The sequence below is a fragment of the Lytechinus variegatus genome, chromosome 16, assembly GCF_018143015.1.
Source record: "Lytechinus variegatus isolate NC3 chromosome 16, Lvar_3.0, whole genome shotgun sequence".
In the NCBI taxonomy this organism is placed as follows: Eukaryota; Metazoa; Echinodermata; class Echinoidea; order Temnopleuroida; family Toxopneustidae; genus Lytechinus; species Lytechinus variegatus.
Genome location: NC_054755.1, coordinates 13184492 through 13201682, shown reverse-complemented (window position 1 = coordinate 13201682; position 17191 = coordinate 13184492). Strand labels below are relative to the sequence as shown.

The 17191-nt window shown below is 37.6% G+C and overlaps 1 protein-coding gene across 5 annotated transcripts in view; it reads right to left on the bottom strand.

The window, feature by feature from the left end:
• LOC121430407 (protein unc-80 homolog) overlaps positions 1 to 17191 on the bottom strand; it is a 102594-nt gene that overhangs the window by 58018 nt on the left and 27385 nt on the right. For 4 of the 5 annotated variants that reach the window (XM_041627692.1, XM_041627695.1, XM_041627693.1 and 1 more), the window contains exons 6-18: positions 15710 to 15898; positions 14404 to 14585; positions 13732 to 13880; positions 12268 to 12476; positions 10705 to 10743; positions 7086 to 7204; positions 6417 to 6528; positions 5282 to 5475; positions 4285 to 4506; positions 3641 to 3776; positions 2875 to 3189; positions 1202 to 1348; positions 475 to 612 (exon numbers count right to left, since the gene is read on the bottom strand). In XM_041627692.1, coding sequence (XP_041483626.1) covers positions 475 to 612; positions 1202 to 1348; positions 2875 to 3189; positions 3641 to 3776; positions 4285 to 4506; positions 5282 to 5475; positions 6417 to 6528; positions 7086 to 7204; positions 10705 to 10743; positions 12268 to 12476; positions 13732 to 13880; positions 14404 to 14585; positions 15710 to 15898 — 2151 coding nt within the window. The remainder of the gene's footprint in view (positions 1 to 474; positions 613 to 1201; positions 1349 to 2874; positions 3190 to 3640; positions 3777 to 4284; positions 4507 to 5281; positions 5476 to 6416; positions 6529 to 7085; positions 7205 to 10704; positions 10744 to 12267; positions 12477 to 13731; positions 13881 to 14403; positions 14586 to 15709; positions 15899 to 17191) is intronic. The other variant, XM_041627694.1, reaches the window with a different exon arrangement.

Sequence of the window (17191 nt, the reverse complement as noted above, 5' to 3'; positions counted from 1 at the left end):
AAATGTGATGTTCATGTTATCTTCTAACAATGGTTTAACTTTGCTTAATTGCATTCAGATTTCAGTTTTAGATTATTTAAGTAATTTCTAATAATTTATTTACATCAACTGATATCAGTGATTCTCTTCCAATGATATGGCAGGAAACCAATCCTTACACTTATTAGATTAAATTGTATGAATAGACTAAAGATAGATGAATCCAACTTCAAGCCACTGCAACTTAAGGCAGCCATAACTGGCTGGCTTTCAAAGAAATATAAAAGCATATTCCATGGGTATATGCCATGGGCCAGGTGCGGACAGCATACAAACCAAACTGGTCTATAGAGTTGAGTAAAGAGAGTCAATGACAAAGACTGCTAACAGTGTTTAAAACACCTTAACAAATTAATTTCCTTACAGTATCAAACCATTTATGCACATGCACGCTGTACAAGTAAGTGGATGATTCTAATAAGTAAGCACTCTTACCGTGTAAAGTATCTGGTCTGCTGCTGCTACGAAGCCTTCCCGTAGGTCTGGCGGTTGTATCCCTTCCCATTGGCGAGGTCGTGACCCCGTGACGTCGGAGGAGACCACCCCTGCTTGGTTTCCTGGCCTGCATGCCAACTGTCACAAGCAATGCCATGAACATGGGGAACAAAATTTTTAAATAAAAAAGGTTTGATTGAACATACACCGATCATTTCTCAATCATCATAGCTTTAATCCATGGTTGACAAGGGACCCATGGCAGAGGCAGTTACATGTTTAAACACAACTCAAGCATCAAGCACAAGTCCCGAATGCCCACAAAGCGCCAATTTCTTGCTGAAGGAAATTACGGCACAACTGGGAATCCATTCCATGACCCTCAGTTACAAAGTGCAGAGACTAATCCAGTGGGCCACACGGCTCCAGATGACTGACAGCTCAACACACGGTGAGATTCATCCGAGTGTCTCATTTTATAAAGATTGTTATAAAAACAAATAAACATTTCGTTTAAAAATATATATATCATCAGCCAAAGAGATTGAAGGATTTCAGTAGCTTTTAACTTTTATTGCAAATTTGTTACAAGAACAGCTTCATGTTACCTTTGATGCTGTGATGATTTAAAAAATTAACCATAGACCAAAACCAAAAGGTCAACACCACACTTCAAATCACCCAACATCACAACCAGCTCTGCCTAAATTTAAGAGTGGTGCCATACCTCTTCTTTCCTCTTGTTCCACATTGTTGAGCTCCGTGTTACTGCTGTGTTGTGAGTCATCATCCCCTCCACCTCTCTCTTTCTCCCTCTCTCCTATCTTCTCGATCCCTCCGAGAGCAAAGCTGATCTTCCTCTCACTTCCCCATGCTGAAAAAGTAAGAGATTACATGTAATGGTATCTAAAACATAAAAGCATGCATACTGGATCAAAAATGAATTGGTGCATGAATAATATTTACAAGAATATGCATGTATTCACCAACAAAAGAATTAAAAGAGGCAGGGGGGTGAAGGTTCACAAACTTGTTTGTATGTTTGTTTGTTGGCTGGTTTGTTTGTATGCTTGTTTACGTGTTTGTTTATTTATTTGTTTGTTTAATATGTTTAAGCATGACATTCAGTCATACTGAACTCTTTGTGAAACGCCTCTAAAGTCTTTATGAATGTGTGATATCAACTTTTAAGTCTCACTTTCTCCATTATTCCAGAAAGTCAAATGAAGCTGAAGAATTTCACCTTATAAACAGAAGTAAATTCAAATTATTGGGGCTAAATTGATGCTTCATGGTGGACAGTCAAGTATAATGTACATTTATTGTGGAGGTATTGTGGTGCAGTGGTTCAGTCACTTGACTCTCAAACAAAGGGTCAAGGGTTCAAATCCCACCCAGCGCCAATGTCCTTTGGCAAGGCACCTATCCACATTTGTCACGCTCCATCCAGGTGTGAAATGGGTGTCTGGTAGGATGTGAAAGTCAATGTGATTAGATTGGCATGTGTGCACCGATAAACAGTTGCCTTGTCAGGATACTCCCCAGGGAGTGGAGATGGTGCACTTTATGTTTGGAACAGTGATGGATCCTATGACCAGGGTAATAATAATTACCATGTAAAGCGCTTAGAAACCAAAGTATGAAGCGCTATTATTATCATTACATTCTTACTATAAAAGAAAATCACTTCATATCTACTACAGATATTACATGTAGAATATAAAGTCAAACCTGGGTCCTGGTTCATAAAGCTTTTTTTATCATTCTTTAAATTCATATGATTTCAAATGTCAAAGTATGTTTTGCTTTCATAGAATTTGAATGCTGGGAATGCTGCGACTTGGAATGGGGGACCTTTGTGGCGTCGGTAATTAAGTTTTTCAGCCCTATTCCTAGCAGTTCTCACGGGATTCATACCTATGATGATGATGAAGGTGGTGATGATAATGAAGATAATGATGAAGAATATTAATAACAATCGTAATAATAACCAGTTTTTATATAGCGCTTTTCCAAGAATGGCTCAAAGAGTTTTACAGCATATTACTACCCCGGTCATTGAATCATTTCAATCCCACATGAAAAATTGCACAATTTCCACTCCCTGGGGAGCATTCCTTGCAGCCTCATAACGGCGCTGGCAAATTCACACATACAATAACATTCACATCCTACTGGGTACCCATTTAGCACCTGGGTAGAGAGTGGCAAAGTGTGGCGAGTGGCAAAGAGTGGCGAGAATGGCAAAGCCTTGCCAAAGGAGGCTAGACCGCGGTGGGATTCGAACACACGACCCTCTGTTTACAAGGCAAGAGTCAGGACCACTACACTCTTGCAATATTATTATGATTATGGTGAAAATGACGCTGATAACATTCAATCTCAAAAAATTGTACTCACCAAGTGGGCTATCAACGCTCGGATTGACGCATATGCTATGCCTGGGATGCGGGGGACTGGACGTCGTGCTGGACCCACTGGCATTCCTAGTCGGTGGCTGAGGCGATGCGGGGGCCATGGTTACCGTTGGTATCTCCAGGAACTCAGAGTCTCTCGCACCTCTGTTCATCCCGCTCAGGCCTCCGCGGTCCATCTTCCGGGGCTTGGGAAGGCTCTGAAGTGTCTCCCTAAGGAAGGAAGTGATTTCCAGGAGGAGCTGGCAGGCGACCATCTTAAGAGCATGAGGACAGGCCGTTCCGACAGGGTTGACGGTGGCTGGGATAAAAGATAAGATCAAGGGGGGCGTTTCATGACTAAATTATCAGCTCCAACCGTGATTTTCCTAACAGTCAGAAACCAGTGCTTCTCAGCAAATCAAAACCAAGGATATCACTGAAATCGCTCCTAAAATTTCTTGAAAGTTTAATAGACATCTCCGAAGGGTTTTCAGAATCATCCACAGAGACAGTATTTTGCTCTGGGTCCTGTTTCATAAAGACTTGCTATAACAACAAATGCACAATTTCTATAACAAATTTACCATCAGCCAATCACATTGAAGGATTTTAGTAGCTTTTATTTCTAATTGCAAGCTTTCTATCATGACAAGTTTAATGAAACAGGCCCCTGGTCTTTGGATGCTGCCGAAAAAACCTTGGAATGTATATGTTTAGCGATCTCAAAAAGTACTCATTTCTGAGAAATGAGGGCCTAATACTAGTCATACCTTCATCTAGAAAGTCCTCTTCGTCATCTTCTCTTCGTAGTCTCTTCTTGAGTCCTTCGTCTCTCACCTTCCCAACCACATGGAGGACATTCTGAGATTCTTGCTTCTCGATCTCCTCCAGACGAGTCCCAATAGCCTGATAAGAAGTTTGAATAAAATCATCATCATCATTACCATCATCATCATCTTAAATAACCTTTGCAACGATATCCTCTACACAAAGATCAGGTGCAGCTCCGGTTCTGCCAGTAAATCATCAGCATTATCATCATCACCATCATCACTTCTATTATCATCATTATCACATTCATAACCATAATCATCATCATCAACCATATGCAGGATCTTCCTTCATCAATCATAAAATTATCACCTACTACTTTAAACCACATAGGTACCACCATCACCATCAAAGTCAATCATCATCACTACAATAGCAAAGTCCAAAGGGAAATTCAAATCAGCTTCATGAGCAATACCATCATTTCATCGTTATCATATCAACAAACATCACTCATTTGTCCCAAATATGTCGCTCGGGCCCTGCCCCCTGGCTCCTCACACATAGAAACGCATCCAATTGTGCCAGTTACCATAGTTACATCGATGCACAACAGAGAGATGTCTAAAACTCAGATATTCACCTCAGCCCACAAGTAGAACATCTTCGCCGCTGTCCTCTGCAGGGAGGCGTGTTTACGGTAGCAGGAAGACGTCCCCCTAGCACCAAACACATTGCTCAGGCCCCGCCCCCTGGCTCCTCGCACATTGAAGCGCATCCAATCGGGCCAGTCGCCATAGTTACATCGATGCACAAAGTGGCAGCATTCCAAGAACAGAGCTGCCCGCGCGACCACTGGTGCATGCTGGAATAAAACAAAAGATTTGAAATGAAACGGGGATATGCTCAATCTGTATCATGTATTTTCCCTCCACACAATACATGAGTACAAGTATCTCCATTTATTTACATTTACATGCAAGCTACTGCACTCTTTGCATTGTTCGCCATGTGCACTGATGTCAGAAACAAAGAGAATTAAATCTCCAATCAAATTTCCAAGCAAAAGTTTTATAAAAGGACAAAAAAAATAATGCAGAAAATTCTTGAAAAATAAGACTAATCAGGAGGAATCGATTTATACAAGGCTGGTATTTCGTCTCTGTTCGTAAAGAAATATCTTTTCTTTTTCCTTTTTTTAAAGATCATGAAACTTTATGGCCCGAATTCACAAACGTGGTTTTGAAAACCTACGGTTGAATCCATGGTTTATGCAGATTTCAGCGCGCTTTTGTGACAGTGCGCCAAATTGACGCCTGTTGCCATGGTTATCCACGCTATATTATTCATGAGTCCACTCTTCAAACAGTGAACTCATGAATAAAATAGCGTATCTAACAATGGCAATAGGCGTCAATTTGGTGCACTGTGACAAAAGCCCGCATCAGCATTGGACATTTTTTTTATACACACACCCGATACGCGCTGAAATAAGAGTAATTTATACAGGGAATTTGCATAAACCATCGATTCAACCGTGGGTTTTTAAAACCACCTTTGTGAATTCGGACCTAGGAGTACCATCCCGCCCCCCCCCCATATCTACACTGTATACTCCAGTGACTGACTAGGATACCCACCAGATCTAGAGCAGCAGCCAGGAACTCGGCATCAGGAACGTTGCCAGGGTTACAGCAATCCATGAGGAAGGTCAGACGCTTCATCCCAGAGGCAACGGCTACCTTATTGACCGGTCTTTTCTCCCTCTCTCCCGTCATGTCAACGGAATCAGAGGCATCCTCCTCTTCTTCTATTGATTTTGGGGTCTCGCATTCTATTCAAGAAAATTAAACCAGAGAGTCTTCTTAACTAAAGTCACTGAATTTTCAGTATAATGTTGACTATTAGATGTTGATGTGTTGATGTTGGGACAATTCGACTATTGGTGAATCTTCTGCAATTAGTGTCATCCTCAAAAACATAATAATAATCATCATTATTTAGAATTTCTTCCACATGTATATTATCATCTTTTGCATCTTTAAGAATTTTAAGATAATTTTCTACAAGTCATCATGGAATAAAAAGGAAGTTTTTTTCAATTTACTCACCACCAGGATTATCAAAACTATCCTCAACATCATAAATATTATCATCAATATCATCTTCCTCATCAAGATTTTTATTTTTTGTTACCATCTTCATTATTGACATGGTGAGCATCATATTCATCATCTTCATCGTAATCTTCATTATTATATCCAGCATTATCAATATCATCATTACTATCACACGAATCATCATCTTAACTATGTTCCTCCTCCTCATCATCATTACCTTCATCATCATCATCATCACTGCCACTACATCATCACCACCACCACTACATCATCATCATCATCACCACCACTACATCATCATCATTAACATCATCATCACCATCATCAGTTTCATCATCATTACCATCATCATCATCATTACCATCATAAGCCACCATAACAATCATCAAAATCATCATCATCAGAATCATCCACCATCACCACCACCAACTCAACTATCATCATCATCATCATCTTCATCTTCATCATCATCTTCAGCATCATCATCATCTTCATCTTCATCATCATCTTCATCATCATCATCTGCATCATTATCTTCACCACCAACACCATCACCATTACCACTCCCACCAACGCGTGTCCTACCAACACATGTCCCACTATTACCATCACCCAGCATCTCCACCACCAAAGAAACCAATCAAACCCTCCTCACCATCTCTGTCCTCGGACGTTGGATCTCTCTTGCTCTTCTTCCTGAACTTGATAAAGAACGGATGATCCTCCATCTTCTTCCTTCCTCCCATGTGGATGTTTCCATGGGCCTCCTAGCAAGAGCATTGAATTTAATGGAAAACCATAAAGACAGGTAATACATTCATACTCAACTGTAAAATACTTTATTAATCATGATCATTTCATTAGATGATGATTGATACAAACACTTTACAAACATACAGATGTTGATTACTTTTGCATGTCAATAATAAATAAAACAAACGTGGAAGTGTTGCATGTTGATCAATAATTGGAAAAAGTATTATCAACACCTGTTGCTCACAAACATATTGTACAGTATGCATATTTACATTTCACCTTTGGCGTGTTAAACTGCCGGCATAATCATAAAACACAACTTTTTGCTACAAAAGTATCGTTACTATACTAAGTGGAATCATTGATTCATTTTAAGTAAACAATATTAGAGACAAAGGGATATTATGAATGAATGCTGCTGTCCTTTATGAGAAAAAAAAATGGTTTATGCATTCACTTTCAAAAACTTTGGAGTCTCAAAATACAAGTAGTCTACTTACATCCAGAGTTTAGATTCTATTCTTATGGTTCTTAAAAAAAAAAAAAAAATTTATGATCTTGGACTCACTTTTTTGGTCCTGCCCGGCGTGTCCTGGGGTTGGGGTGTCGACAGCTCTGGCGAGCCTTCCTCCCCGGGTATGATGCTTGACCGGATGGCCCTGTTACGCCAGGTTGTCACTGCTTGGGCTGCGGCATTGAAAGGTCCAATATGTCATTAGCAGTCAAGTGATGTAGTCTTTGAGGTGTTTGGTCTTTTCGTGCGATTATACATCACACAGATTACATGCCAATATTCACGCACACACATGTACAGTTGTATTTCCAAATTCGCAATCAATTTTTTGTATATCATCATGTCAGTGCAAGAATGCCCTTTACACCACACTCCCGGGCACTGCATGCATGCCAGATACCCTTTATAACAGCATGCATAAGTGCATTGCGTAAGAGCATTTCTGCACCGATGCAGTGTGCGAAAATGTATTGCTATTAGCATTCTTGCACAGACATGACAATATAAAGTCATCATTTTAGCCATTGCTTCCTTTTAGTACCAAGTGAATATTGGGAAACTTAAAAGTAATCAAGTTATAAACAGTTGAAATAATGAAGTTACAAATGCATATCTCAGTGACTCAGTGTGCCAAAGTCCAGCTTTGTGACAGTTTTATCTGCACTGACTATGAAACTTAATTAGTACTGTTACTGAAGAAAGAGATTCAAAGACCAATCATTAGATTGCCCTGATACCATTTAATTATAATATCCTGAATAGAGACTACAAGTACAGTACTTACTGGTGGATGTATCATAAAGCTGTTCGTAAGTTAAGAGCGACTTTAAGAACGACTGGCGATCCTTCCTTGTGGTGAAGGGTAGATTCATTGGCGATGGTTTAGAGCGTAAAAAGGATCACCAGTCGTTCTTAAAGTCGCTCTTAACTTACAAACACCTTTATGAAACGGACCCCTAGACCAATAATCATAGCCATGGAGATTGTACATATTACATGATAACACTCATAATATGTCAAATACCATGCAAATTACATCTACATAAATAATTATTTACTAGATACGTGATAGACTATATAAATGGTGATACTTTTAAAAGATCAAATGTGTAATACATCACGGAAAGCAATTTTCTTTTTGGCAACCCAAAGTCCTCCGACTCTCTATGAACGAGGACCATAAAAGGTGGTTGTAATAAAAACAGGAATATTAAAGAAACAAATTGATGGAGGATTATAAAAGAAAATTATGCAATGAAGATAATAGAAATGGAATTTTTTCTGCCAGTTTCTGGGAAAATGGACATGATTTCATGTTCATGTGCATTGAGTGCACAACACAGTCATTACTTCATACATACAGTCATATTCTAGTATGTACTCGTCATGAACCACAGGGAAAAAGGAATTATGGGATTTGCATCACACATTCAAACATCCTTTTGCTATAAATTTCTAATGTGGCAAATTTTTACCAAATCATCAATCATCATTATTTTTCTGCATTTATTATAACAAGCTTCACACTGAAGCATTTTATTTTAACATTCAAGAATCCTTCTTTTTTTGCTAGCAGCTGCTATACAGAAATCGTAGTCATGGTAGCAATGATTACTGTAATAGCAGCTTGTATATAAAAGTACTTCGGAAATTTAATATGAACACAAAACCAATTACTGAAGTGTGGATTCAAATTCATTTGAAATTTATTACACTTTTTTTATTTTCAAATTTAACAATTTCTCAATTTTCATTATAAGAGTCATGAATGCACATCACAAAGTGATTATGTTTTGAAGACTGTTTTCAATATAACCTTGTATATATATTTTGAAAGCTTATTACATCTCACAGACTATCTACAGATTATTTGTTGTATTTTGATTTAATACTTTTTAATACGCACATGTGTAACACTACACCAGCAGAAGCTTAAGCAATAGAAGGCAAACATGTGTTGCTTTTTGCCAAATATATCCACATGTGCACAGACACAAATAAGCAGGATTTTAACTGCGACCCAAATGTAAACAAAAAAATACGTCCATTGAATTGCCACAAACAAGAATAGTTTAGCTTATTGCTGATGATATTTTTCAGCCAAACTGCACATGCTAGAATTTTACCAACACAACGGCCTGATGATGCCGCATGCGTGCGTTTATGATAGGAAAGCAATTCATGAATTTGTTTGCTTTTAGATTTGTTTTACACAGCTGCAACAGTGCAAATAACCACATCATTTCTTAGAGAGACAGGATAATTGCAAGATATTCATTAGATAACGTGTGTTTAGAAGTGCGAAGATGGTCACACTAGTATTTAAAGTGCAATTCTGTGTCCCAAATTTGGATCCTGCTTAAGTGTGTCAGCGAGATTCCTACACATCATGATCTATCATTGTTTCATCCCTTCTACCTTAAGTTGAATGCCTACATTACATTTGGTGAACTTGAAAATAAGCCATAGTTTAACAGGAAACTGACCTACATGTACCCAAATCTACATGTATGTACATACAACTGTATTTCCTTCAGTTTCGTAGGGAATTATTCTATCTCAATTTATGAGAAAATATAGGCCTATGGAATATTCCTTATCCATTTAGGACAACATGGTATATTAACTTGTAATATATACATGTATAATGTACATGTAGTCAACTTTTCTTTTTTCTGCATTCATATTTTCCATGGATATCTATAATGGTGCTTTCAACAGAAGTACTTGATGCAAAGATTGGGGAATGTGGACGAGTACACAAAATAAAGATGAAAATTGCTGCATGGGAAATAAATCTTTGAAGCCATTATCTTTTGGACATGTGTGAGGTACTGGTACATGTAATTCATGAAATCCTAAATAAAATGTCTGGACCCCAATTTTCACGATATACATTGAATTTTATATTGATGGTGAGCAGTACAGTGTATGTAATGACCACCAAATAAAATTATAGTCCAAGGATGAAAAATGTGTTTCCATATAACTATGAAAGATATGGATATATGCCAACAACAAATTAATGGTACTGTTTTACTTGCATACCATATTTAAAATCATAAATATTGTGTACATGGAAAATATGTTATACAGAATTTGAATAATGTGAGTTATGATTCATAGTTTGTCAATGAAGTGAGGTTAGAGTATATAGGAAAACAACTTCCAAGTGCACAAATACTTAAAATCCAATGAAATGAATGAAGCCTATTAGTTGAAGAGATTAATATGGTGAATAAGCATTTGTGAATGCTTCCAAAATACAAGAAAATACCCATGCTCGAGTTATTATGCAAATAGAGGATGAAGAAATCATAAAAAAACAAAAAGCACACGTTGAATGGACACTGTTTGATTAATGATGAGTATGAAAAAAAATAATAAACTGAGAAATAACAGAGCAAACAAAGATGCCAAAGATCAGAAGAGTAAAAACTGAGAAAAGTGTCACTAAAGAGGGAGGCAGACAGACTCCATCACGGAGCGCCAAAATTGTGTTATTTCGCAGAGAAAGTCATTCCGAGAAATAAAAAACCACACCAAAGATCAGAGGACGATTAGAAGATCGATAAAAGGCACCACAATTAGGAAATCTTGCTCAAAGTAAAGACAAGAGTCAGAGGTGTTTAGAAGAGTTTTTTGGGAGAGTTCTTACGGGATGAAACTTTACCTTTGAGATACGCTCGTGATCGTACGCCATGTACGTTACCTTTTGGGATACATAAAACATTCACAGGGATGATGCAAAATTAATGCAATGAGGTGGGAGAGAAAAAAAAAGAAGGATTTGCAATCAATTGAAAGAGAAATAAATCATTCATGGGAGTTACTACAAATCAATTGAGGGAGAAAAATAACAAGCAAAAATACTCCAAGGAACTAATCTTTGTCCTTCTACTAAGAAATAAAAGAAAGAAATAATAAACTCTTTAAGCTAATAGGAGGGGAAGGACAATCCTATCTTTTATATGGACGGATAGGTCAAGATTCCGAAGAGTATCACTGCTGATTCAAACAACTTTGGTTTTAAAAAGTTTGTTCAAACAACCTTGGTGAAAGAGGTCAACATTCATGTACATGTATGTTTCATGCAGAAAATAATTGGATCTCTTTCAAGTTTACACCTTCTGAAGGGTAATAACGGATACTCTGCGTAAGGGAATTAATATAATACAAAAGAATGTCATGGCTGTCCACCTCTCACACATATAAGCATTTCTCTTAGGAAAGTGTTTCTACAAAATATTTCTGAAGAACTCTTTAGTGTAATGAATCAAATAATAGAAAAAGTAGTAGAATACTGCTTGTACTACTGCCACATCATGTCTCTTACAGTTGGTCGAAAAGTATACTGTCTGTCTATCAAGTTTTATATGATTTCCTCTATCTTTTTGTCCCTCTGACTTAATCTAATCTTCATATTCTGCACACCCAGTTCTCTTGGCTTATTATTTCAAATCTTAAATGTTGGATGCAAAGAATATATGTATTTTTTTTGTAAATTTGTCAGAGCTATATCATATCGCAAACAGGCAATGGATGCTCCCTTGGGAGTGGAAAATGTGCACTGCCAACAATAGTTTAAATGACAAACAATAATTGGGATATTGATATGCTGGCGGTGGCCTGAGGATCATCTTAAATTACTTTGTGGACAATATATACTTACTTTAAGGATATACCACACATCTCCCTTAAAAGGGGTCAAATGGGCAGCTATTGTTGTTATCGTCATATTACAGTCATAAACATTCATCATTGACCACTAGATTATATCACCCAAACTCATTTTCCGAAAATGTATCAAAAGCCGTTGTGCCTCCTGACAAACACACTCCTTAAAATGCAATATTTTCAATGACACCTTAGGTGATTTGCAAGTTTGGTGTTGGTGTTAGTGTTGGCATTGTGGACATGTCTAATCTACATGTAACTCCAACACTGATTATGTAGGTGTTTTCTGAACAATCAATCACATCACTGAAAGCTAAACAAGAAGTGAGATCAGTCACTACACCAGGGTCATTTTAGTTCAGTGCTGTGTCTGGTGTAAAAATAGGCCTAACACTCACACCGGTTGTCAACACTGAATGTGATATCAGCCCATGTACAGGAGGCCTGTCACTGAAAACTGCTAACTACATGTAACAATTTACAGAAAGTTACAGTAATCTTCAGACAATCATTTCTATTCCAATAATAAATATTGAAAAAAACATAAAGTTTGACTTACCAAACTGGAAGACACTGAAGCGCCGCTTTCCAGCCCCGTCCCCCATATCGTCATCCAAGGTGGATTCGTTGTGGGGGTACTTCTTGCCGAAAAGCGACCGTCGGAGTCGTGTACCTGGACTGACGTTACCAGATTCCATCCCCTGGTCTTTACCGATCATGGACGCCGGGTTGGCCTTGTCGCTGTCCTGTTTACAGATGTTGCCATCACTAGGTAAAAAAAATTGAAAGGAGACAGTGACAAAAGGGAAGTTGACAACTAACTGAAATGTGAAAAATTAATATAAAACAAATAAATAAATAATAATATAGGATTTGTATAGCGCACATATCCACCTCGTTACTTGCTCAAGGCGCTCCTATATTACCCCGACTATGCTAGTCCACCGATTCCAGGGCTTTCAGTTTTTTGAGGACTTACACCCTGCCGGTATCCATTTACCAAAGCAAAACATCTATTATAGTAAATCATATATAATAATAATAGTGTCTTCATATTTTTCTTTTTATATCAAGTATTTCTTTATGATTCATGTGAGTTTTCCAGTTCATTTAACTGTAAAATGCAGTTTTCTGTATGAGAGGTAGTGAAATACAAATGACAAATAATTAAAGTAAATGTAAAAATAAAGGAAAGAAATAAGGAATAGACTATGAATTATTGAATAAAGGGTAAAATCATAAACAGCTTGATAACATATAGGAAATAGATCCTATGCATACATGGACGTACATGTACAATTCTTTCTAAGAAACATTCAAATATTAAGAATAATACATTGATACAAAAAACTAATAAAAGAATATAAATAAATTAAATCATAAATTGATAAAAGTAATAAAACAATAAATGCAAATGGATTAAAACACAAATTGTCAAAATTAAAAAAAAAAACATAAAAGACTGAAGAATGTGAGTAAATGTAATTCATTTTACCAATCTAGCTAGTGTTAGTTTTTACCGGTGACACAATACTTGCTCCGGGCTTTATTTCGTCTAAGATATAGGCCCGTATTCTGAAGTCGGGTTTAACTTAAACTCAGGTTTAAAGTTGTGGTTTAAGTATGGATAGCCATTTGTAACATAAATCACTAACAGTAGAGATGTCATATTTCATCTCATTTGGCTCTGAAATCATTCATAATTGTCTAGGAAATATAACTAGAGGATTGTCTTCACCATCAATGAATCAGGAAAGAGCACAGTAAACATAAGAAATATACAACTTAATAAAAAATTTGACACTTTTGGCTTCCCATACTTTTAGCACAGAGTTAGACCATGGTCTAAATTAAACCTGACTTCAGAATATGGGCCATAGAGTTAGGGTTCCAATACAGTGTTACCTTAGCTTTAGGGTTACATGTAGGTATAGTATTAAACCCAGGGTCGAAGTTTAATTAATGTGTGGGATTCGCAACAGAGCAATTGCTGCCGGAGCAAATGTCATGGACCTGTTTTTACCTGTCTGTTTTGGGTTTATTTTTCTCGCTGAAATCCTTCTGCCCCTTTCCAGCTGAATCGATCAATCCACTCAACGCAACACGTCTGAACACCCCTCCATGAGCCTCACGAACATAATGAAGCAACTGACGGACATCACTATACAGGTTCTGTAGGGGGAAAAGATGTTCGATTGGAAATAGTAAGTCAATATTCTACTAGAATTTCACACGTATAATTCAACACTGATAGATCGAAAACAACATAGAAAACTGTAGAGAAGGAGAGAAATACATGTACATGTACCTCCGGATTGGAAGAGTTGGATTGAGGCCAGGGGTTGTGCTAGAGACCGCCAAAAATGGAAAGAAAGTATGGAGGCCTTATGTGCCACAGGGCATAAATGAGGATAGTAGTAATAGTTAATTCAACACCAAAACTTACAGGTGGTAATTAGGACCAAAATTAATAACATTTTAAAAATTCATTATGCCAAAGAGTAATCAAATTCTTGATTTTCATTCTAATTCATTGGATTGAAACTTGATATTGTAGGTTATTTTCAGTGAATTATCATGAAGAGGCTGATTACTGCAGAAAATGAATAAGTAGCAATCTTAGAGGTGTGACTTTCTTGAAGTGTGTTTAACTCAGAAAACCAGCTGGAGAGTATTAAGAAAATTGAAAGCTCACCTCATTTTCGGGAGTAGCCAGTTCTTCTTTGGAGGATGCCAGCCGAGACACCAGAGCCTTGAAGATGCACCCCACGATGGTCCCTTCTACACCCCTAACACCGGTTCCTGCTACCCCACTACCAAAGTTGGTAGCAAAGCCGCCCCTGGTCATTCCCTCCGGATTATTGGCAGATGATGCCCCTGTTGTGTAAGACATAAACATCTTTGATTCTCAATTTTGTATGTTTCCTTTTACTTACTTTACTTTTATCCAACGATGCTCGTAGGACTATGCCTGTTCATCGATCCAAGGGAATAAACAGAATGCTTCACACTATCAGTTTCAATTAGTTGTATGTGGCAAGTAGTAGCATGTGGCAAGTAGTTGCACATGGCAAGTACATGTAGCTGCATGTGGCAAGATATAAAGTCTATTACTCAAAGTCGTAAACAAAAGCAACATCCTTCCAGTGACTATAAAACCAATTCTTCAAGGGGAATGAAACCTTTGGAACAAATAGGCTTGGGGAGAAACAGAAAAATAAAAGAATAAGAATAAAGAAAGTTTGAGAAAAATCGGACAAATAATGAGAAAGTTATGAGCATTTTAGTATTGCAATCACTAATGCTATGGAGATCCTCCCATTGGCGATGCGACAAGGATGTGTGATGTCACTGATGAACAACTTTCCCTTTGGTGGACTATAAAATACCCTCAAAATGTCTCTTTTTGCTTTTTCTTATGATGATACAAACTCTCTATCCATGATGTATTCTTAAAAAAATATGTATTACATGCCCTCATGTAGAAAGAACACATGATCTATGGATAGATGTGATAAAAGAGGCAATTCAAGTGAAATATATACTAAAGTAATGGGGAGAGTTGTTCACAAGTGACATCACACATCTTTGTCGTTATTTGTCCGATTTTTCTCAAACTTTCATTGATCTGTTTCTTTGATTTTTCTGTTTTCACACAAGCTATCTTGTTCCAATGGTTTCATTCTCCTTTAAAGGAACTTAGAGAAGGTTCTGAAAGCTCATTTTCTGGTAGACTGTTCCAAGAACTAATAATAACTCGATTTGAAAAGAAGAACTTCCTAACATCAAGCCTTGCATACTGCTTCTCAAGTTTCTGGGAATGGCCTCTAGTCCTCCCTTCCTTACTTCGTACAAGTAGATCTATGCTAGTGTCATAGATGCCTTGCATAAACTACATCTATCATATCTCCTCTTCTACTTGACCACTTCTACCACCCTTACACACCACACTACCATCTTCCACTACTTCACCCACCACACCCACCATCACATCAACTTACTCTCTCCCAGTCGAATGATTGCCGGTCGTGATGTGTCCTCGCAGAAGCCCAGCAGTGCGTGCATGAAGTCCAGTATACTCTCCAGCGGGTGGGCCGAGATGATGTAACGAAGGTACCGTCGGAACTGAGAAGAATCTATCTTGTACATCCGGTTCAGGCAGTGCTGCCCAAGATTCCGGAGCCGATCACCTGGAATGGATGATACAAAGAATAGGCAATGAATGATAGGGATTGTGATGAATAAACCAAGTTGAAGGTAGCATTTGAATGGGTGGTAATCATAATGTGATGATGATGACGGTTGTGAGTGATAATGATGATGGCAAGATGTTGATAAATTGATGATGATGATGATGGTGGTAGTGGTGGTGGTGAGGATGGTGATGATGGTAAGGAGAAAGAGGGGGAGGATGAGGACAAGGAGGAGGAGGAGGAGGATGATGAGGAGGATGATGATGATGATGATGATGATGATGATGATGATGGCAATGTTGATGATAAATTGATAATACTGATGATGATGATGATGATGATAATAAAAATGATGATGGTGATGATGATGATGATGACGATAACGATGATGAGGAGAAAGAATAGGAGGGGGATGAGGAGGATGATGATGATGATGATGATGATGAAAACGATGATGAGGAGAAAGAATAGGAGGGGGAGGACAAGGAGGAGGATGATGATGATGATGATGTTGATGATGCTGACAATAACAGTTTAGACAATGATAATGATGAAGCTGACGGTACTGATCATGAACATGACCACTATAAGATAACAATGATATAAGATCAAAGTGACAAAAGAGATGATAATGATGAGAATTTGATAAGGCATATCATACTTATATTCTGACAGGAAATGAAATTGAATCAAAATTAATGTCAATTGTGAGACCATCCATGAAAAGACACATTCAACTCATGTACCTTTCCATAACACCAGGGCAAAAATACAATTAATTATTAATCAATGTGTATTCTCAAAAGTAAAAAAAAGACCATCTTGAACCTAGTTCTTTTTTTTCACACTGTAAAAAAGTATTGGGTAAAATTTTAACCAGCATTAGGGTAATTGTATGTCCAACCACTTTGGGGCAGTGTTTTACCCAATGCAGGAAGCATATTGTCCAGTAAGGTAAAAAAAAAAATAAGCAGCAATTACTTTAGAAAAGGCAAAATTTCCATCACACTGGATAAACAAAAATACCCAATAGAAATGCCCAATGTTGGTTGGAAACATAATGACCCTCATAGAGCATTTTTATTTTAGAGTGTATTCAGCCATTAATTTATGCAAGCATTACTCTACTTTTAAGCGCACATTGCTCTCCCCTCGAGAAAATTTTATGAGCTATACACTCCATGGTCATCAAAGAAGATTAACGAAGAAATGACCATGGTATTTTGTAGAGCTTCATTCTAATCAACTTGGAACTAATTACCACGATTAAAATTACCTCAGGGTATCTAC